This window comes from Furipterus horrens, unplaced genomic scaffold, assembly GCF_987537825.1.
Source record: "Furipterus horrens unplaced genomic scaffold, mFurHor1.1.pri manual_scaffold_4, whole genome shotgun sequence".
Taxonomy (NCBI): Eukaryota; Metazoa; Chordata; class Mammalia; order Chiroptera; family Furipteridae; genus Furipterus; species Furipterus horrens.
Window position 1 is genome coordinate 113536372 of NW_028327174.1, and position 23301 is coordinate 113559672.

At 46.8% G+C, this 23301-nt stretch overlaps 1 protein-coding gene across 2 annotated transcripts; it reads left to right on the forward strand.

Annotated features, from left to right (window-relative positions):
* Positions 1-2845: 2845 nt before the first annotated feature.
* CARD19 (caspase recruitment domain family member 19) lies at positions 2846-23056 on the forward strand. 2 transcript variants are annotated; one of them, XM_090273950.1, is made up of 6 exons: positions 2846-3009; positions 18951-19093; positions 20568-20721; positions 21782-21841; positions 22090-22161; positions 22739-23056. In XM_090273950.1, exons 1-6 carry the CDS (start codon positions 3003-3005, stop codon positions 22852-22854), a joined length of 552 nt encoding a protein of 183 aa, XP_090130076.1. In that variant the 5' UTR covers positions 2846-3002; the 3' UTR covers positions 22855-23056. The 2 variants fall into 2 exon arrangements, with proteins under 2 accessions (XP_090130076.1, XP_090130077.1); XM_090273951.1 differs by lacking the exon at positions 21782-21841 and having other exon boundaries at positions 2847-3009.
* Positions 23057-23301: the final 245 nt, after the last annotated feature.

Below are 23301 nucleotides of genomic sequence, written 5' to 3' on the forward strand. Positions count from 1 at the left end.
TATATTCTTATTATGAATGGAATTGAGCAGCTTAATGTGGTTTCCTCTTTCTCAGAACACAGGTGTATTGACCTCTTTCTTTCTAATTTCTAAGAGTTCTTTATTAATTTTGGGGGTTTCTTGTTTGCTATTTGACTGTGATGACCTGTTGGAGTGGAGGCTGAAAACAGGCCTCAATAAGAAAGGGGGATCTGAGAAAATTAGGGGAATAGCAAGTGCAGACCCAATGCATGAGCTTTTCCTGGTGGTTTAAAATTGTATTTACTTTTTGATCAGTTAAAGCAGCGGTTCTCAACCTGTGGGTCGTGACCCCTTTGGGGGTCGAATGACCCTTTCGCAGGGGTCGCCTAAGACCATCGGAAAACACATATATAATTACATATTTTTTTTTGTGATTAATCACTATGCTTTATTTATGTTCAATTTGTAACAATGAAAATACCTCCTGCAAATCAGATATTTACATTATGATTCATAACAGTAGCAAAATTACAGTTATGAAGTAGCAACGAAAATAATTTTATGATTGGGGTCACCACAACATGAGGAACTGTATTAAAGTTTCACGGCATTAGGAAGGTTGAGAACCACTGAGATAAAGCATGCCATGGTTACAAAACATGAAAGAAGCCAAAGACAGATGGAGGCTGTCAGGGTGGGGGTGAGGGCCACTGCATCTGTGACATCCAGAGACAGGTGGGGAGCAACCTCAGTTTGCACAGTGCACAGGGGGATCCAGTCCCTTCCCTGTGTGAGACCCACAGTGCTCAGTGAAACAGGGGAGGGTTCCCAGGATCCCCTGCCCTCCCGCTGTGAATGGCTGGGCCTCCAGGCCCAAGCACTCACTTCTGTGGCAGAGGAGCAAGTGAGAGGGGAGGTCTCTGTGCTCTGTGCCCCTCAGCCAAGGAGGGAAGTGCTTGGGGACCACCCTTTGACCCTGAAGGTGCTATGTGTACCCACCTGCTGCCTGGGGTAGGGATCCAGGCTGGTAGCTTAGCTGGCGCCACAGGCTTCCACAGCTGCTGGCTTTGAGTGCCCATCTCAGGGGCACTGGGCTGTCAGTGAGCTCTGGGGGTCCTTGTAGCAAATCCTGAACCTGGAGGTCCACTCCTGCAAGGAACTACACCTCTGCGTGCCTGTTTCCCCTTCCATCTTGTGGCAGAAGCTGTAAAGGTGGAATGATGGTCACCTGGGAACGGGACTGGGCTCCCTAAAGGTGAATGGGCCCGGAAACCCTCCCTCCCCATCCCCTTGCTGTCCCCAGTGTTTGTTTCTTGTCTATCCAGATCCCACCTTTATGGCACTGACATTACTTTCAGAGGGTGAAATGAACTGAGAGGTAAATGTTAGGAGTCATGACACAGGGTGAAGAATGAGAGGTAATGGGGTTCAGGCTAAGCTCTACTGTGCACAAGAGGCCGTCCTCAGAGGCTCCTGGGGTGCCTTGCAGGGCTTCCCAAGGAGGGAAGGCTCAGGCTGGGCCTTGTGGGGAAGTGGAGCCAGGTGCACCCTCGTTGTTTGGGGAGGAGGTGGCTCTCAGGTAGTGACTGCCACGATTCAGCCCAAGGGTTTTGGAATTTCCAGGAAGCAACTGCACCCATTCTCTGGATGCCTCAACTGCACAAACCTTTGATGGTAGGTCCACAGTTTTACAAGGGACAAATGAGGCACAGTCATGGGGTAGGGAGCGCATGAACTTTGGGACCTGAGCATCCCTGTGCTACCCAAGAAGTGAAAACTGAGTTTGGGCCCCCACTCCATGTCCAGACCCATTATCTCAAATGAGAACATACTAATGGGGGAACAGCCAGCACAGGCATAGAAGGAACCAGGCGTAAAACCAAAACCCTGTTGGCAATGGCCACCGTGAAAGCCCTGCATTCCCTTTTCACCACAGCTCTCCTTGTAGAGGCAGGAGCCCTGCTCATTCGCATATCATGGGACTGGGGGCTTCCTGCGGTGGACGCCAGAGCTGGAAGCCCAGGTTTGTGACAGAAGAGGGAGTGGGCCCCAAATCACCCATTTCACAGACTGTAAAACTGAGATTCAGGCAACTTAAACAACCTCTTAGGGTCTCACCGACAAGCTGGCACCCCCCCTTTTGCAGATGCGGGGCCCGGAGAGGATTGTGCCCACCCTAGTCATACCGTGGAGTCCGAGTCCTCCCCTGGATTTGCGAGTGCGCATGCTCTGCCCTCTCCCGTGGATCCCTTCAGGGTATGGACGCTCCAGGCCTGGCCCTGTTCCCCATAACGACCTGACATTCTTCAAGACCTTGGGATAATCACTTCCTCTCCGAGGCTCAATTTACTCATTCCGCGGGCAGGGCGCGGTGGGGCTCGGCCAGGCCGCTGATTATTCGCGGCCGCGTTTAGCCGGGTAGACCCCATCTAGGCAGCCCGGCGAGGTGAGGCCGAAGGAAGGACCAACACGAGAACAGAGCCAATACGAGGGCAGGGCGGGGCCGGGCCTCTGGACGCTGCCTCAGGGCTGAGTGCGAGGTTCGAGTGAGGGGCGGGGCTCAGGGCTACTGAGGACACCACAGCCATTGTCCTGACTCAAGGCTCCTGCAGGCTTAGTAGGTGGCGCGGGCGGGGTTCAATGAAAGGCACGGCTCAGGGCAGTGGCAAGAATTCAGCGAACATCAGTGAAGGTGGGGCTCAGTGAGGGCGGGTTTCAGGGTTCTGCTTGCCACGTAGCTGACGTCGGGGACGGGGCGTAGTGGGAAGGGCAGGGCTAATGGCTCAGACCTTGGAGCCTTTGCTCAGTTGGGGGCGGAGCTAAGGGCTATGGAGACCCCGTAGCGGAAGCTAGAGGAGGCTCAGTGAGGGGCGGGGCTTAGGGACGCTGAGGGAGGGCCTAACAGGAATGAGGGGCATCAGTGAGGGCCGGGTTAGGGCTGAGGAAGCGACGATGTGACGCTAGGGGCGGAGCTTTCCGGGCTGTCAGTCGGCGGCGGGGGCACAATCCAGTAGTGGTCGGGTTCACGCCGTAGCGTTGCCATGACAGGTGAGCGTGGGCCTAGCTGCGGTCGTTCCTGCAGTTCCGGGAAGGGCATGCGACCCTGGTGGCCCTCAGGCCTCTGCCTCAGTGTCTCCCCAGGGGTCGCACCTCGCTGCGTTGGCCCAATGACCTTGTCAGTAACCGCGAGCCCGTGACCGCCTCCTCAGTCGGAGAGACTACGGCGGACCAGGGGCGTGGTCAGGCCCTGGATGGCTCTGGGGGATAGAGACCGGATGCGCAGCTGTGGGTGGGGAGGTGCTCTGGTGATTAAAGTTCCCGACAGAATGCGGGGGTGAAAGTAGAAACGGTGTCAGAAATACTGTGGTCCCACCGTGCCTTCAGTAGGAGATACAGACACTCCACCCTCACAGCCACCTGACCAGGAGGCCAGACAGGCGCTGTGTTCTTGGGCTGTGTGTGGAACCCCGGAGACTCCAGGCTGCACTCCTAGCCTAGCGACAGGCCTAGGGGAATTGGACACACAGATTGAGCCCCTTAAGGCTTTGAGCTTCACGCTGGGCTGCCCCAGTCCCTCCAACTCTTTCCAGTCCAGCAGTGCCCCCCCACCCCCGGCGTCTCTCTGAGCTGGTGCTTCCACTTCCCTCTTGACCCCAGCCAAGTAGGGTCACACTGCTCTGTGGACCATTCCCTGTTGGAGAAGCCCCAGGGATGATGGGCCAGTGACGGACCCATGGTCAGGGAATGTGGGGGCTCGCAGAAGCTACACCTCATCCGTGAGGGGCCCAGTCTTCTGCCTCGCAGGACAGAAGTCACCTAGGGGTGCACCAGGTGTTTAGAGAGGTCCCAGAAGTTCCTGTCCTTTTTTCCCAGAACTCACTGGAGTCTCAGAATGGGTCCTGCACACATAAGATTTCATGGGCTGGAACCTGGTGACTTCTAGGACACCAGTGTTCCAAACTGGACCAGAAGAGACTGCATCTGCCACCCACTCCCCTGTCATTCCTCTGGTCATTTCTCTGAACACTTCTTATTCGTGGCTGTCATTTTTGAGCAGCTAACATGCTCTTGGCTCTGCAGTGGGCACTTCCCATCCAGCAGCACCATGTGGGGATATACAGAATGTCGTATCTATATGTGGATAAGGAAACAAAAACTCAGATTGGGCAGGTGTGAGGTTAACCTGTCCTGCAGGTCCCTCGTTGCGGATGAAAGAACTGACTCAGAAACGAATTGTCTGAGGACAGAGGAGGGTGAATGTCTCTCATAGGAGATCATTGATCACTCTTTTCTCAGGGTTACTATTGGCTTTGCTACATGTGGAAATGCACAGGGTCAGCATGCAGACCTCCACCAAATGGTTGGGAGTAATAACAAAGGGAAACAAATCAGCATAGGGGAGATAAGTAGCAAGACTGTGGGGCGTCTATGCATAAATAAAACTCTAGGTGTCTCCTTTTACTTAAACATTTTGTTTTCACATTCTGATAAGAATTTGGGGCTACACAGAGCTAGCAGGCTTCATTAGCTTCAAAGAGTATATTGCATTTCGTTTCTACTTCTAAAACCCCTGGGAATGTGGGACCAGCAGTATGGTATGTGGGGCACGTTTGCCAGCTGGTTAAGGCTATGGACCTGTGTTTCGGTCCTGGCTCCACACAGTGGCTACAGCCCTCTGTACCATACATACCAGTCTGCCACATCTCCCTCTTTTTTGTTAATTACCTGTGATATAGTGGTAAGGCCAATGAAACCTGCTGTTTGCTTTTCATGTATTTTGTAACGAGTAAATAATTTGCAAAGGCATCTCAAAAGCTGTTCTCTTCCCCCATCCCCCAACTGCAGGCTCTGGGGAATTTTAGGGGGACTTTTCTCTGTAACAATTCCCCCTCTTAGACTTAAGACCCTTTATAATCTTATAAAAGACAATGGGTGAAGATAGCATGCTCCTCTGACTGCTTCAAGCTGAACACAGCCGTAGTTCTATTTACCCTTGGGTCTAGAAATCCCTAGTAGAGTAGGAATGAGGGTGGCCTTCCCACATGGGGAAGGATTTTGTAAAGTCTGGGTCGGGTCAGTTGGCTGTCCCTGAGCAGCAGCATGCTTGGTTTTCAAGGGATGGCACTGCTGGACAAACTGGCATCTTTGTTGTATTCTGGGGGCAACAGATTTGGCAACAGGGTTAAAAGGCATAATTAAAATTATAACCACTAGATGACAAAAGGCAGGGATTAATGTTTAATGTCTCACATCAGGAAAAAAATTTACTTTTTTGGCAGAAGGTGTGCAAGGCATGTCACACCTGTTCAAAGCTCTTTGCCCTCTAAACTTAGTTTGGGCTGAGGAGAATATTTGAAGATTTTCCTCTTCTCAGACTTCTGGACCTTTTCTGTCCAAGCTATGGGACGGAAAGAGAGAAGTCAGCTTTAAAGTGAAGCCCATAGACTGCCCCACACTTGACTAACCCAACCATTTAGTTCAGCCAAACCGTGGAATCTCAGAAGGTGGCGATGCAGATGGGCTTCTTAAGTGAGGCCTATACGTACAGACAGTTACTCAGGTAATGAGATCATAGGCTTATGCCCTATGTAAACAGAAGGAAGAACACACATGTTAATTCACACAACATAACCCACAAACCAGTCTCTGAATCCGTAAGACTGTGGAGACATCCAGTCACAGGGCCTTTGCTGGAATGATATTTAACAGTGGCAATTTGACAGGTCCTCCTTGCTTGTAGATTGAACATTTTTGATGATGTTACAAACCCAGTTTTAACTTCTAAATGAAAACAAACTTAAAGACAGCTGCATTAGTTTATAGTCTACTGCTGAGCATTGTGATTTTCTTCAAATTATGATTTTTCTCCTTAAGATTACCCTCTTTTTCATTAAAGGGACTGCATTAAGTCTGGTTTTAATTTTGCCTATTTGTATAAACATAACAAGAGCAGCAATTGATTACATATCATCTTTAAGTCTGCTTTGCTGTAAGTCACACTAGGAATCTTCAGGTTGACTTTCAGTCTGTCCTTCTGGGCACAAAAGCTGAGCTACACACCTGCCATCTGGCCTTGCCTATAAAACCCATGCTTTTTGCAAGTTCTTTATGTTTTCCATTGTGCCTTAAGGTTCCTCCTAGCCATCTTTTAGGAAAGCAACCTTTGTTCCTTCCCTAGAAAGATTGTCATGGTATCAGCCAACCGGGGTATCAGTCTTTTTTCTCCTTGGCTTTCATTAGCCTTGAAAGTCAACTCCCGTTCCCCAGGGCTTTCTGGTAACAACCAGTGCCTAAGCATGCCTCCTTTAGGCATGACATTTCAGTCAAAGCTTTGGTTGACAAAAGCACCATTAGCAACTGGTCTTATTAGTTTTATGCAAAGAAACCGATGTCATTGCTTACTTTTTTAGAATGCCAAATATTGGAGGGATTAGATAGGGAGAAAAATACAAACATGTAAAGGAAAATCCTTGTCCTTCAAAACTGCATTTCCATCATCATACTTTGTATTACTAAAACCATACAATTTCTTTTCAAAACTTTTACAAACTTTTAACAAAGCTTTTTTATTTTCATGCCTTACACTTTTCCTTATTCCCTTTCTTTCATGTGAAGTTTTAACTTACCCTGGGAAACCTCAGTTTTTCCTTTCAGAATGTAAACAGAGTAATAATTCCAAAACACAGAAAGCTAGGCATTCTCTCACCAGTATATCCACTGGCCTCTTAGAGACGTGCCCTTGGCAGAGACATACTTGCCCAGGCTGGAACACTCATTAGCCCTGAATGACCCTTCCTGGGTTCCAGGTGACAAAAGGCAGTCTCCCCTACCGGTTTACAGATGACCTTTTCTAGGTTTCATTGGTCAAAAACAGATACGGAGAATTCCACAACAGAACAGACTAAAATACGCTTTTATAAAATCAGAACACAAGCAGCTGAGGTTTCCTTTTCTTAGGTCTAAAACTTCCATAACTGTTTTCTTTTTATTATCACGATTTTCCACAGACCTTCTACCATATTCACGAACATTCTAAATACCCTTTACTTCTTTAGGCTTAACCGTAACATGCTTTCAATCCTTGTTCTTTTCCACACTGTGAAGGACTATACTCAAACTCAGTATCTAGCAGTTAAAAGTTTCTAGGTTTGTAGAGATATTCTGCATATTTTTGAGGTTTTTGTTTTTCCTCCTTTCTCCTAAGATACATTTTTTTAGTTTTCTTGAGTTTTTTAATTGTTCTGTCTGGCCCATTCATTTAACTTTTGCAGTTTCTTACAAATATTTGGCCAACTTCTGTTACAAAGGTGACTTTTAAGAGTTTCTGCCTTAGAATGGCCACCCTGCTTCTCCCCTGCTCTCTCAGGGCAGGGGCTAGAGAGAAATGGCTAAGATAAGAGACTACAGCTGAGGAGTGGCTGGAGTTTAAGTGTCACTTTTTTTCTTCTTTCTTTATGTTGGAGAGGCAAGCATCCTGCTGTTTCCTATATGGGCAGGTACCAAGTGCCAGAGCTGGGACTAGAGCTGTGTCTGTTCCAGGTACCCTAATCTTCTCTCTCCCTGCCATCTTTGTATGCTGGACTTCTAGAGACTGCCCACCGCCCCCGGCCCCCACCCCCGAACAGCCCTTCATTTTGGCATGGGGAACTGAGGCCTAGAGAGCACAGGTCTCGGAGCATCAGATGGGCTGCTCTGCAAGGCTGCAGGCCTGTCATCAATGGCTCATTGTTCCTATGCACTGACATGGGCCTGCCTCATGCTGGTTCTGGGGCCTCTGAGGCTGGCTGTGGGGTGAGTGCATGGGACCCACTGTGTCTGCACAGGGAAGGGACTAGCCATATATTGCTGCAGCTGTTACTGTTGCTGTGGAACCAGTCCCTGCCTTGTGGTGTGCTGGAGAATGAGCAGTTTCTGTTCCTCCATGCCCAAGGCCAGGTCAGGCTCTGAGACAGGAGGGAGTTCTGGGAGATTGCATCCAGGAGGGGAGGTTGGAGTCCAAGTGTGTGAACTGCAGTGGGGCAGGGGCCGGGGGAACTCAGGAGAGCTGCTGAGGGGACGCCAGTGAGCTGAACATGTTAGCCAGGTAGGAACCACAGGGATAGTGCTCTGCCTGGGGTGGGTAATCCTGGGCAGTGTGGTGCAGTTGGGGACTGCCATGTGGGAAGGCTTAGGGGCCAGGTGAGGGCAGGTGGGGCCGGCTTCCACCAGGCCACTAGTGCAGGCAGGGCTAACAGTTTTGGAGTCTGTTGTCTGGTGCTAGGTAGGCACAAATGTGAGGGGGGTGGGGCTTGGCAAAGGCAGCTGGCAAAGTTCTGGTAGATTTTGTAACAGAGCATTTTTCCTTTATCCTGTAAAAACCATCTGGGACTGTTTATCAGGACCTAGGACCAAAGTTTTGATTTGTTTTGTTTTTTTCCTGTGCCTTTTGGAGCCTCCCAGTGGCTGGCCACTTGGTATGATTTATATGCACAATTTATAGCAACCACAGGAAGCACAGGATGCAGCATAACCTGGAGCCTTATCCCATGGGCTGTGCCACTGTTCCAGGTAACTCACAGCTGGCAGCAGCAGAGGTCCTGCCTTGCTATTGGCTCGCAGGAGCTGCTTCAGGGTGCTGGCCAAGGACCACCAATAGCCCTCGCCCTTGGGTTGCAGACCTACATCCATTCATTAGTGAGCGCCTACTGTGTGCTGGCCCTGTGCAGAGCTGCACATACTGGACAAGATGGCCTTGCGCCTGGCTAGGAGCAAACTTGATGCAACTAAGTGCACAGTTAATTAGTTATGTCAATTAGTTGGGTGAGAATTCTGGATGTCAAGAAGTGGCCCCAAAACTGTGGCTGGATCCCAACCTTGATCCATCACTCCCTAGCTGGCTGAGGTATACTTACTGTTTCTCATTTCTCTAGCTGAAAAGGGTGGTGGTGGTTGTGCTCACGTTGATCGAAGAATGAAGATTATCTGTTCCGTAGAGGCCATAGAATGGCCGGCAGTGGGGCACACTCTGGCTAGTGTCCTTAACTCCGTCCGTAATCAGAGAGTGCTGAAGCCAGATGGCAGGAGGGTCCTGCTCATGTCGCTGTGGCAGGTCCCTCAGCATCCCATGTGCAGCTTTCTCGCCATGATGGGGTTGCTGGCGACTCGGTCTCCCAGGTAGATTTTCAGGGACTGGGAGAATTTAAAAGTTAGAAATTTGTATTCTAGGGTAAAAAGATCAACCAGGATATGCTTGCAATGGGAGAGAGAGGAGATGAGGAAGAAAATGGTCTATTTAGTTGGCCCCACAGAGGAAATCAGGGAGGAGACCCACTTGTTCCAACGTGGTGACCCCATTTAAAAAAAATCAACTGTACTGAAGTATAAACTACTTAGAAGCAAATGCACTGATTTTGAGTGATTAATTAGGTAAGTTTGGATGAGTATATATACTATGAAACTACTAGCCCAGGTCCAATCAAGTCAGAACTTTTCCATCACTCCAGAAATTTCCTTGTGCTCTTTCCCAGGTAACCCCACCCAACTCAGGGATTTATCTGCTTTCTGTTACCCCCATTTTTTCTGTAAAATTCAACACTGGAATTTCCAAATAGGATTTCTTTTTAATTACTAGATATTTTTAAGAGCAATTTTAGTTTATAGAAAATTGAGCAGATAGTACAGAGAATCCATTCTCCCCCACACTCCTGCTTCAGTTTCAGTATTTACATCTTGCAATAGTGTAGTACATTTGTTCCACTTGATAAACCAATTTGATAGATTAGTACTAACTAGTTTACATTGTGGTTCAATCCTTGTGTTGTATAATACATTCTTTCAGTTTTGAAAAATGCTTAGTGTCCTGTATTCACCATGGCTGTCATACAGAGTAGTTTTACTACCCTAAAAGTCCTTTGCTCCATCTATTCAACACCCCCTCTCCCCTAACCCCTGACAACCACTCATCTTTTTACTGTCTCATAGTTTAGCATTTTCTGTTGGAATCATGCAGTATGTAGCCTTTTCGGATTAGCATCTTCCACTTTTAGAAATACATATTTAAGCCCTGGCTAGGTACTCAATTGGTGAGAGAGAGTGTTGTCCCAGTACAGCAAGGTGTGGGTCTGCCAGGGCACATACTAGAATCAACCAAAGAATGCATAAATAAGTGGAACCAAAAAGTTGATGTGTGTCTCTCTCTGTTCCTCTCTCTCTAAAATCAATAAATTTTTTAAAAAGTACTTAAGTTTCCTCTATGTCTTTGTGAATTCATAGATCTTTATCACTGAATTATATTTTATTGTTGCCCTGGCTGGTTTAGCTCAGTGGATTGAGCGTCGGCCTGCGAGCTAAGTGTCGCTGGTTCGATCTTCCAGTCAGGGTACATCAGAGAAGGAAAACTCTGACTCCAAAAAACCTCCGCTGCCTTGCGGCATACCTCTTCAGGGGAAAGGCTAAGGGAGTAAACCCCGACAGAAAATCCGGAGCCGGAGTCCCTAAGGCGGTTTGACGTTGTAGTCAACACCGGCAACTCCTGCGGCGCACCTGAAGCCAAGCTGTATTGACTCCGTCTTTCCCTTGGATCCTTCAGCTGCGAAGAGAGGGGGGGTCTGCTGCATGGGCAACAGCAGACCCTCCATATTACCCTGCCCAGGCTCTGTAGCTTCAGCGTCATCGCAAGATGTCGATTCAACACGGGAGGAGACAGATACTACCATGTCACTCCCGAGTCGGACTGCACAGCCATTCTCGGCGGTGCAGATAGACTCTTAAGAAGCTACACCATCGTCTCTCGAGACGGACGGCTGCCGACGACGATATTTTATTGTATACATGAACTACAGTTTAATTATCGATTTACCGTGTGTGTGTGTGTGTGTGTGATAGCATTTTAACTATTTCAGTGGCTTCAAATACATTCACAATATTGTGAAACCATCACCACAATACATTTCCAGAACTTTTTTTTATCATCTCTAACAGAAATTCTATCCCCATTAATCCTTTGAGTGCCAATGTCTCTGTGAGTGATGCTGACAAATTTCCCTCAAAGTGCCAGCGTCGCTCCCAGTGACTTTTTTTTTTGAGGGCTATAAATGTATATAACAATGGAATAATTCATATTTTATGTTTTGTTCTCTTTTTTTGTACTTCAGGTAATATATTGATAGAACTTTTTCTCATGTTGATCCAAATTTCGAATTACGCATGGCACCTAAAAGGTTAAACAATAACTCCCATTTCTTTCATTTCCCCAACTTCTGATAATCACCATTCTACTTTCTGTTTCTAGAATTTGCCTATTCTGGATATATCATATAAGTGGAATCACAATATTTGTCCTTTTTTGTCTGACTTATTTAAACTTAGCATGCTGTTTTTAGTGTCCACCTATGTTTATAGCATGTGTCAGAATTTCCTTTCTTTTTAAGTCTGAGTAACATTCCCTTGTATGTATATACCACATTTGGTTTACTCATTCATCCATCAGTTGTTTCCACCTTTTGGCTATTGTGAATAATGCTACTCTGAACATTGATATGCAAGTCTCTGTTTGAGTCCCTGCATTCAGTTCTTTTTTTTTTAAAGTATATATTTTTTATTATGTTGTTACAGTAGTTGCAATTTTTTCCCCTTTGCTCCCCTCTGCCCAGTATCCCCGCTTCCCTCGAGCATTTCCACCCCCCTTAGTTCATGTCCATGGGTCGTGCATGTAAGTTCTTTGGCTTCACCCTTTCCTATATTATTCTTAACTTCCCCCTGTCTATTTTGTACCAACCAATTATGCTTCTTAGTCGCTGCACCATTTCCCCATTTCTCCCCCTTCCCCCTCCCAGCCGATAACCCTCCAAATGATCCCCATACCTATGATTCTCTCCCTATTCTGGTTTGCTTAGTTGGATCTTGTTTTTATTTTTTAGAATCAGTTGTTGATAGTTGTGAGTTTGTTGTCATTTTAATGTTCATAGTTTTGATCTTCTTTTTCTAATAGGCCCCTTTAACATTTATATAATGGCTTGGTGATGATGAACTTCTTTAGCTTTACCCTGTCTGGGAAGCACTTTATCTGCCCTTCTATTCTAAATGATAGCTTTGCTGGATAGAGTAATTGTAGTTGCAGGTCCTTGCTTTTCATCACATTGAATACTTCTTGCCAGTCCCTTCTTGCCTGCAAAGTTTCTTTTGGGAAATCAGCTTATAGTCTTATAGGCACCCCTTTGTAGGTAACTCTACTTTTCTCTTGCTGCTTTGAAGATTCTCTCTTTATCTTTAACTTTTAGCATTTAAATTATGATGTGTCTTGGTGTGGTCCTCTTTGGGTCTAGCTTGTTTGGGACACTCTGTGCTTCCTGGACTTGTATGTCTGTTTCCTTTGCCAAATTTGGGAAGTTTTCCTTCATTATTTTCTCACATAAGCTTTCGATTTCTTGCTCTTCCTCTTCTCCTTCTGGCACCCCTATGATTTGGATGTTGGCACGTTTAAAGTTGTCCCAGAGGTTCCTAAACCTCTCCTCATTTTTTTCAATTCTTGTTTCCTCATTCTGAACTGGTTGACTGTTTTTTTCTTCCTTATGTTCCAAATTATTGATTTGAACCCCAGTTTCCTTCCCTTCACCATTGGTTTTCTGTGGATTTCCCTTCGTTTCATTTAGCATAGCCTTCACTTCTTCCCTTATGCGTTTACCATACTCAGGCATATCTGTCAAGCCTTTGAGCATCCTTATCACCAGTGTTTGGAACTCTACATCTGTTAGGTTGGCTATCTCCTCATCTGTTAGGTTGGCTATCTCCTTGTCGCTTAGTTCTCCCACTGGAACCTTGATCCCTTCCCTCTTTTGGGCCATATTTCTCTGTCTTCTTGTCTTGACAGGCTCCTGTGTTTGTTTGCCTCTCTGTCTTAGGTAGAGCTTTCGCTCCTGTTATGTTGTAAGGGTGGAGCCTTAGGTATTCTTCTGTATGGCATGACCCATTTCACCACATTGTGGCACTGTATGTTGGGGAGGGGTCTGAGAGGGAACAATGCCGCTTGCTCAGCACTCACTCCTTTCCCAGGCACCTCTCCCACTTCCGTATGGGACTGGCGCCCCTCTAGCTATTGCTCTGCATCTGCAGACATTCTAGGACCGTGGGGACCCTTTAAACAAGCAGACTCTGCTGAGAGATCGGCAGTTTCTTTCTCCACTCCAACCCCACTGGTTTGCAGTCAGAAGCAATGAGGCTTTATTTTCCCCAGTGCTGGGACCATGAGCTGTGCAGTCTGGTCGGGGACTGGGAGTGCTCCCCAGGTGTCCCTCCTGAGTTTTTAAAACGTGTGCCTGTGTTTTTGCCAGCCTGCCGCTGCTGCTCCTGCTGCCACCATATCGTGTCCTCTCTGCCCGGTTATACCCCTCCTACCTGTCTGGATGAGTATTTCTTCTTTATATCTTTGTTTGTTGGACTTCCATGCAGCTCTGTTTTCTGGAACTTCTGATTGTCTCTAGTTTTGAGGTAGTTGTATTCCTTCTTAGTTGTGGAGGGAGACGCAGCGTGTCTGTCTAGGCCTCCATATTGGCCAGAAATCCCTTATTATTTTTGATGCTACTGTAAATGGGATTGTGTTTTCCTTTTTTGATTTTCACTGTTAGTGTATAGAAATGCAACTGATTTTTATCTTTTGATTTTGTATCTTGCAGCCTTGCTGTGAATGTATTAGTTCTAACAGTATTCTTTTTTTAACTTTGGGGTTTTCTATATATGAGATCATGTTATCTACAAACACATAATTTTACTTTTTCCTATTTCATTTACCTGCACTCTAATCTATTATGTCCTACTCTTGCCACTTTGGGTTTAGTTTGCTCTTTTTTAATTCCTTGAGGTGTAACATTAAGTTATTGATTTAAGATCATCTATTTTGTTATATACATTTACAGCTATAAATTCCCCTCTCAGCACTGCTTTCACTGCATCCCTTAAGTTTCTTTTTAATTAAAAAAGTACTTTATTTATTTTATTTTTAGAAAGAGGGGAGAGGAGGGAGAAAGGGAGAAAAGCATCAGTGTACAAGAGAAACATCAAACATCCATTGGTTGCTTCTCAAATGCCCCGAACTAGGGGCCCAGCCCCGCACCCCAGGCACATGCCCTGACTGGGAATCAAACCAGTAACCCTTCGGTCCACAGGCCGACACTTAATCCACTGAGCCATTCCAGCCAGGGCTGCATCCCTTAACTGTTGATATGCTGTGTTTTTTCATTTGTCTTGGTATCTTCTAATTTCCCTCATGATTTCTTCTTTGGTCCATTGGTTTAATTTTCACATACTTGTGAATTTTTCAGTGTTCCTTCTGTTATTGACTTTTGGCTTTATTCCATGTGATCAGAAAAGATCCTTTGTAGAATTTTAATGTTTTTAAGCTTATTAAGACTTGTTTTGTGGCAAAACTTGTTTTGAGGTCTATCTTGGAGAATGTTCCATATGCACTTGAGAAGAATGTATATTCTGTTACTGTTTGGGTTAGTATTGTTTAAATGTCTGTTATGTGTCATTGGTTTATGAAGCTGTTCACATTCTCTGTTTCCTCATCTTCTGTCTGTTGTGTCTGTTATTGAAAGTAGTATATTGAAGTCTCAAGCTATTATTATAAAGCTGTCTGTTTCTCCCTTCAATTCTGCCAGTGTTTGCAGAATTTGGGAGCTCTGATATTTGGTACATAATATTTTTGTTCTATCTTCTTGGTGAATATCCCTTTTATATAGTGTACTTCTTTGTCTCCTATGATAATTCCCAACTGGGGACCTGACATGCAACCTAGTAATGTGCCCTGACTGGGAATCAAACCAGCGACATTTGGCTCACAGGCTGATGCTCAATCCACTGAGCCACAGAAGCCAGGGCTGATAATATTTGACTTAAATTTTTTTTCTCATATTAGTATGGTTACTATTTGCATGGAATATCTTTTTCCATCATTTCATTTTCCCTCTACTTGTGTCTTTAGATCTAAAGTGAGTCTTTTGAAGACAACATATACTGAGTCATACCGTGTATTTTTTTTCATCCTGAGAGAAAAACAGTTTCTTCTCTACTTCTATGCCAAATCCTCCACTCATCAATATTTCTGACACTTCTGGTTACCAAATGTGTGGGGTTTGTTCCTCATCCCCAAACAATTGTCCAGTTCCTTGATAGACACCAACTGGGTTTCCTACATTTAACTCAATTCTCACACCATCTACACGGAGATAGTATCAGATCCCACAGGTTAAGGGATCAGTCCCAGAAGACTGTGCCCAGTTCAGATGCCAATCATAAGTCCAGGTTTTCACCTTCGGTTTCTGACCAACTGGCTACAAATTAGATTTCCCACAACCGCCTCCTTGGATTTGATCATTTACTAGATTTGCTCACAGAACTCAGGGGAAACATTTTACTTACTACTGCCAATTTATTACAAAGGTTATTTAAAAGGATGCTAATGAACAGTCAGATGGAAGAGATAAGTAGGGCAATGCATGTGGGAAGGGGTGTAGACCTTCTAGGCCCCTTCTTTGTGGGCCACCCTCCCAGGATCTCAGAAGCTCTCCAAACTGTCCTTTGGGTTTTTATAAGAGGCTTAATTACATAGGCATGATTAATGAAGTTATTGGCCAATACACAAGGGAAAACTTTTTAACATAATTCCTGTTGAGTTCGATTTCTCAGCTGTTTTAGACTTAAATAGACATGCTGAGTTCAAAACTGCAGTTAGTTTTCTTCTATCATGTCAAGTTTTTCTCTACAGCTTATCTTAACAGGACCATTCTAGGCTGGATTGAGCATGGATCGAGAGAAGCACTAGTGCTCTCCTATTGGCTGAGCGCAAACCTCCCTCGAGTGGGGAGGGATGGGGGATGACCTTGGAGACCAGCGACAGGTTCATACTTGTCTAGGTTATTCAGATACACATGAGACAGTGTTGTGAGAGGTTGTGTGCCACTCTATTGTGAATCGTATTCTGAAGTGTAGTCCAAGTTCTTGTCTGTATACAATGAGTTAGCAGAATTTATTTTTTTATTTACACACGTACTTATTTCCTTTCCTTCAGATCATGTCTGCCTCTGCTATTTCTCGTAAGTGCCTAAACAACCCTGATTCATTTTATTGTATCTGTGGCAGTTTCACCATTCCCAGTCAAAGGACAAACATCAGCGCATTTGTTAGGCAAGCCTATTTTGCATATTTTAAAGTAAAACTTGGTGATCGAGATAAGTCTTGGGCCCCTCACAAGGTGTGCAAGCAGTATGTCAAGAGTTTATGGATGTGGACAAAGGGAACATGTGATAAATTGCCATTTTGTATACCTATGGTTTCGTAAGAGTCCAGAGATCATTCAAATGACTGTTACTTTTGTATAGTGAAAACGTGAGGATAGAACAAGAAAAATAAATGTAAAATAGAGTATCCTAGTCTACCATCAGCTATACGCCCAGTGCCTCATTAAGCTGAAATCCCAGGCCAGTTTTCATTCAACTACCCTCTTTCGAAAAACAGGAGTATGGTGAAGAACTAAGTGACGGCAACGATGAAGATTTTGAAATTGAAGATCACTCAGTTCATAAGGGATTTGATCAGCATAAGTTGAATGACTTGGCATGAGATTTGGGACTATACCCAAAGGCTTCAGAACTCCTGGCATCAAGACTGCACGAGAAAAACTTGCTTGAAAAAGGAGCGAAGGTATCCTATTTTCGATCAAGAGAAAGTGCATTTCTGCAGTACTTTCGAACTGATGGTGGCTTTGTGTATTCCCATAACATACATGGTTTAATGGAAGAATTGGAAATTCTAATCTAGAATGCAGCTGAATGGCGACTATTCATCGATAGCTCAAAGTGGAGCTTGAAGTGTGTCCACAATGGCAATTTACTTGGTGCAGTCCCAATTGGCCATTCAGTTTGTTTTCATGAAGAATATGAAGACATAAAGAGAGTCATTGATCTGTTGCAATATCACAAGTTCAATTGGATCATCTGTGTTGACCTTAAAATGGTCTGTTCCCTTCTTGGTCAGCAACATGGATACACCAAGTATCCTTGTTTTCTGTATAAGACAGCAGAACTCATGAGAAGCATTGGGTGGAGTCAAACTGGCCTTCAAGATCTGACCTCAAACCTGGTGATCCAAACTTCTACATGAGCCACTTGTTGACAGAAAGAATATTCCCACCTCTGCACATAAAACTGAGTCTCATGAAGTAATTTGTTAAAGCTTTGCCAACTGAAGGAGACTGTTTCAAGTATCTCATTTTGGCATTTCCTAGCCTATCATCTGAATAGATAAAATGCCTTAATATGTATGTTTGGTAGCAGAACTTTACTACTTGTATACAATTTGACTTATAGTAACAATATATAGCCTTTATATAAATAAAATAACTAAATAAACAGTATATTCAGGTAATTTTTTCTTTATTTTCCTTTGTATGTACATTTTGTATGGTTTTTGGGACAAAGGGAGGGTATCCTGTACATTAAAAAGTTGACATGATAGAGAAAAGCTGGGATCATTTTTGGATTCAGATGCCAAAAGTTAGTCAAAAACAAGTGTCAGATCTAACTCAACGAAAATTATATTCCCCAGTGTAGTGAATGATTCAACCTCCAGCTCCTGGGAGTAGGACTGAAATTTGCAACCCTCTAATCACTTGGTTGGTTCTTCTGGCAACCAGCTCCCACCCTCTGGTTACTCAGGGGCTTTCTACAAGTCACCTAATAACACAAACTCAGGTGAGGTTGAAAGGGGCTTGTTATGAGTAACAAGAGACTTAATGGTTCATCAGTCAAGAAATTCCAGGGTTTTAGGAGCTGGTGTACCAGGAAGTGGGCTGAAGACCAAATATATATTTCTTATAAATCACAACATCACAGATCCATTCTGCCAACTAATGCCTTTTGATTGGAGAATTTAATTCATTTGCATTTACTGATAGGAAAATCTTGTTTCTGCCTTTTGCTATTTCTTTTCTGTACGTTTTGTAGCTTTTTTATCCTTCATTTCTTCCATTATTGCCTTCTTTTGTGTTTAGTTGATTTTTTGTAGTAACACATTTTAAAAATATTGTACGGATATTTTCTTTGTGCTTACCATGAGATTATACATAACCTCTTAAAGTTATAACAATCTAATTTGAATTGATACCAACTTAACTCCAATCATATACAGAAACTTATGTACAGCTCTGCCCACCCCCTAGCCCCTGTATCCACCGGAAAGCGGGACAAGCTGCCACAGGAACATAAGTAAGGTGGTACACTTATTCAGGCAGCTGGTGCCACAGGGACTCAGGATCTTCCCTTGGATATCCCATGTCACCCACCTGCCAACCTCTATCCCACCCTTCATCTTTAAAGGCTTGTCATTCTAAAGAACATTTCTAATGGAAAAGAAGGTGCAACAATGACATTTTAATAGTAATTCTTAAATGAAAGACAGAAAAACCCTTTCCCCATACCCTGGGCAGGCACACTCCCTGGTCTGCTCTTGGTGCTTATTAAGGTTGTGCAGACAGTGAAGAGTGATCCTGTCCACTTGCTGCTCACATGGCCCCGTGGCCATGCCATCTAAGCCCACCTTGAGCCTGTGGCACCTGTGGAAGCTGTGGGTCAGGCCTTTTCTAGTATGCCCTTCCTCAGGCCTGGATATGTCCAGAGGGCCTTGTAGGGGCTCGTGAACAACAAGCTCTTAGCCCATCTGAGTTTATGTTCATAGAAGAAGGGGAGCAGAGGCTCTGTTCTGTTTTTGAGTACTCTGGACAGTGCTCACCACACCCACCTACCCCATCTTCTGAAGACATGGAGGGCTCTGGGCTGTGCATGAGACCCATGCAGGCTGGGATGTCAACAGTTGTCCAGGTGCTTATAGCTGGTGTGTCACCCATGGGCATGGAGGCCTTGCTGCGAGAGGTTCTTGCCAAGGCTGTGTCTTGTTGGTAGACCTGCTGCCCTCCTCTAGCCATGCTGGCTCATGCCCTCTGCACTCTCTGCCTCTTTCAGAGCAGACCTACTGTGATCGGCTGGTCCAGGACACGCCTTTCCTGATGGGTCATGGGCGCCTGAGCGAGCAGCAGATGGACAAGATCATCCTCCAGCTGAACCGCTACTACCCCCAGATCCTCAGCAACAAGGATGCAGAAAAGGTGCTGAGGGGCGGGCCTGACACATCTCTACTGTTCCTTCCTTTCCAGGCTGAAAGAAAGTAGGAGGAAGGAGAGCTTGGAGGTGAAAACCTGTCTCTTTGCAGTGACCCTGGGCCCAGAACATCAACTCTCTCAGTCTCAAATCTTTTTATATGTCATTGTGTTTGCTGACCCCTTCCAGAAATGTCACAAGAGATATATGACAACCCGCCACAATGCGACAAACCTGGTAGGGGGCAAGGGGATGGGAGTAGGGGCACAGGCCAGGCCCTACACAGTTCTTTACTTTGTCTCTCCCAAAAGTTCAAAATGGGCAAACATTTTAGGTGTAATCTGGCCCATTCTGTTTGTGGACACTGGGTAAGAGTAGGTGACCTTGCCTGCTACATTGCTTCTCTGGCTCTTGTGTGGGGCTGAGGATGGGTGCCAGAGACCAGCCAGGGCTTTAGGGTACAGGGCCTGCCTCCCAGCTGGGTGACTGTCTGGGCCCTTTTGGAGCTGCAGCTTCCAGCCATGGCACAGGTAAATGGTACCACATGTAGGGATGTCTGGAGGGTTGGGTCCTCTCTCGGGGACAAGTGAGGCTGAGCCCCAACAGAAAAGGAATGCACATGGAACTGGTACTGGTTATAAAAGTAGTATAGGAAGTTAAAAAGTAGGAGCTCAAATTTGTACCTTACTATTGTAATTAAAAGTCTAAACACATTCATTGTAAAAAAAAATTTGAAACATTTTTGACATTTGTACAAGAAAAAGGAAACTCCTCAGCAGCTGGGACTTACACTGGCCACAGTCCCTTTCCTCCTGGGTACTGAATTGGGGTTCCATATAGAACAGCATGCTGTCACTAGGTGGCAGCACCAGGCCACAGCCTCCAGGTCCTAGCGGTCAATGCCAAGTGCCCTGTCCAGGACCTTTAGGACCGTCCATTTCTCCATTAGACATGTAGAAAGACCCAGTTCTTTTCTCCTTAACCCTTGATTTATTTTTTAAATACTTAAATCACATTCCTGTAGACTGTAAACTACTAGAAGTTATCACACCGTCACCTCATTGGTTCCCTGCAACAGCCTATACAGTATGGGCTTATTATTCCCTTTTTACAATTGAACAAACCGAGTCTTTGAGGGTGAAGAGACTTACTGAAGTCACACAGCAGGCCACTAAATTCGCACATGTGGGATGATGTCACTGCTGCCTTTCTTGGTGACTTGTTTCCACCTTCATGGGGAGTGCGAGAATTAGCAGCCATGCTGTGACCCCAGCACATTTTCGGGCACCATGAGGCCACAGTTCACAGCCACTACCTCCCCAGGGGTGTCTGGAGCACCTGGGCGGAATCCCCCCCTGCCAAGGAAGCTGGAGCCAGAGAAGGTGGAGGAGCTAATCCTGGAGCCCACCTACATCTGTCCCACAGCTGCCTTTGGGTGTCCCCCTGAGGCCTGACTTTCCTTTGTGTTCCTTATTCCTCCAGTTCCGGAACCCCAAGGCATCCTTGCGTGTGCGGCTCTGTGACCTCCTGGGCCATCTGCAGCGGAGCAGTGAGCAGAATTGCCAGGAGTTCTACCGAGCTCTATACATGCATGCCCAGCCCCTGCACAGCTGCCTGCCCAGCCGGCATGCCTTGCGTAAGTGCATGTTTCAATCCTCAGTCCTCAGCATCATCCTGCTCAGTCCCTCACCAGAGACTACCATTGGCCACATTTCATCTTGTGTGGCTCCCAAGAGAGTAGAGAGAGTATTTCTGGTAACAGAGATAGCTCTGTCTCCCTGTCTCTCTGTGCGTGTTTCTGTCTCTTTTGTGCCAGCTCTTCCACAAAAAGTAGCATCTGCCTCTTCCATCTATAACCCAGTGCACTGTAGAAACTCTTCCCTTTATGATTTCAATGGCTCACGGTTGTACTAGCCTGAGTGAACTGGTCCCCATGGTTGTGTTCCCCCTTCATCCAGGTGGATCCCTGGTGTGGGTTTCCCTGTAGAACAGTCTCAGGCCTAGATGGCCAGTTCAGGGCATGTGTGTTTCAGTTTAGAGGGTCCTGTCTTTGGGCCTGGGAGGTGTGTGAGGGTCCCTATGATTTGTGGGGAACAGGATAGGGAATCTTCAGGCAGCTCAGTTCTGAGGCTACTGTGCCCTGGTCCCCAGGAGAAGTGGCTGCTCTCCCAATTCTTAGAAGAGGCCAGAAACCCCAAGGGATAGGGTGGCTCACCTAGGCCACTCAGCCATGACCTGGGGCTGGTGTCTCTTACCCCAAAGACAGGCCCGCAGGACTGACTCTGAGCTCTGCCACTGGATGGTCATGTTATGCTAGTCGTCAGGGCCCCACGACCCTGCTGGGAGTCAAGCACCATCCAGCTTATGGGTGCCCTCAAGGGCTGTCTGGCAGCTAGCTAGTTGGGGAGGCCTGGGAAGAGAAAGCACCCTGCTGACATGTGAACATTGTCAGAACTTTGACAGGCGGGCGTGGCCACTAGGAAATAATGTCTCCTATTTCATGGACCTCAAGGTCCCAGAAATGGACAAAAGGGGAGGACCCAAAACTGCAAGTTCCCCTCCCCAGTGCTTACTCTATCAGGAGGGGCCAGAGAGCTCAGCCAGGGGCTGGGTGATACCAGGACTTAGGGACCTCATCAGCCTCTTGGTTTCCCGGCCCAGCCACAACTAACTGCACCCTGTGATTTTGTTTCCAGAGAACTCAGATTGCACAGAGCTAGACTCGGGCACCGCAAGCCATGAGCTCAGTGACAGGGGTAACCGCCTCCTGCTTTCTCCCTTGTCCCCCTACCCAGGGCCCCATCTCCACCTGGGGACCTCTCCACTCCAAGTTGGGCTCTGTTCTTGGCTTCCCACGGACAGATTTCCCCCGACCCAAAGTGCTCATTGGGGGTATCCTCACCCAGCTGACTCCAGCGTGGGGCTCTAGCCTGTCCCTTGTGGCCTAAGACCTCTCACCGCCCTCTGAGGTACAAGTAGCTGCTGACACTTATTTCCTCCCCAGGACCCATGGCCTTTCTGACCTGTCTCGGCCTGGCTGCAGGGCTGGCACTCCTCATCTACTGCTGCCCTCCAGGTGGGTGCTGCTCAGCCTCAGCCTAGCCCATAAGAGACCCCAGGGCAGAGGGGGCTCCTATGCAAGCTGGGCACACTGCCCACTCAGCTCTGCAGGAAGGCATGAGTCCCTGGCTTCATCATGCCTCAGTTTGCTCACCAGGAGTGGGACAGTGGCCACACTCAGGAGAGATAGGAAGTGTGGGGCTCAAGCCTGCTAGACCCAGTGGTAATGGGTCTCAGTGACCTGCCACCCCCAGGGGTCAAGAGGATGATGGCCCCTTGTGGGAGGAGGAGTGCAGTGGGGATTGGGTTAGAAAGCCCTGCCTGGAGCAGAGCATCCCCCAGCCTCAGGTTGCCTCCAGTGTCACGGCCCTGATGGGTGGACTAGAGGCCCCACCAGGCCCAGCGGGGCATCCCTGCCATCCCTGCACTCCCTTTTTGCCCATGCTGAAATTGCCAAGGTCATGTGGGGTTAGTGCCTCGCAGGCTTGCTTGGTGGTGCTGACCCCATGCCACTCTGGTTTGGGCCTAGCAATACCGTGAGGCTGAGAGAAGGCATCTTTGGTGGGTTCTGAGACTCCCGCCTTATGTTCTAGACTCCAAGGTGCTGCCAAAGGCCCGGCGTGTCCTGGGCTTCTCCCCCATCATCGTGGACAGGCACGTCAGCCGCTTTCTGCTGGCCTTCCTGACAGATAACCTGGGGGGCTTCTGATGGACCAGCCGCCCCTGCCGCCCATCGCACACCAAAGAGCCCCCACCTTTCCACCCACCTGGGGTCCATCTTCTTTTCTAAATACTTATATTTCACTTTACAATTACTGTTCTCACTTTACAATTACTGTATGAAGCACTTCACCTACTCCTTACAAAGGTGGTCAGTGATATTAAATGTGGGAGTCTCCTCCCTTCTGTCAGGAGCGTTTTCTGAATGATTCTGACCCAAGACTCCACATGCCTCTAGAAGAAGCTGACCCAGAGGGCTCTTGGAGTTCCTTACCCAGCCTGAGACCCAGGTCACACTCAGGCCACATTCCCCATCACTGTGAGTTTGGGTCCCACCCCTCCATCTGGGCTACCTGCTCTAGCCCCTTCCCTCAGATATCTTCCCACCCCGCTCTTCCCCAGAAATCCCCCCAACCCACTGCCAATGCCAGATGTC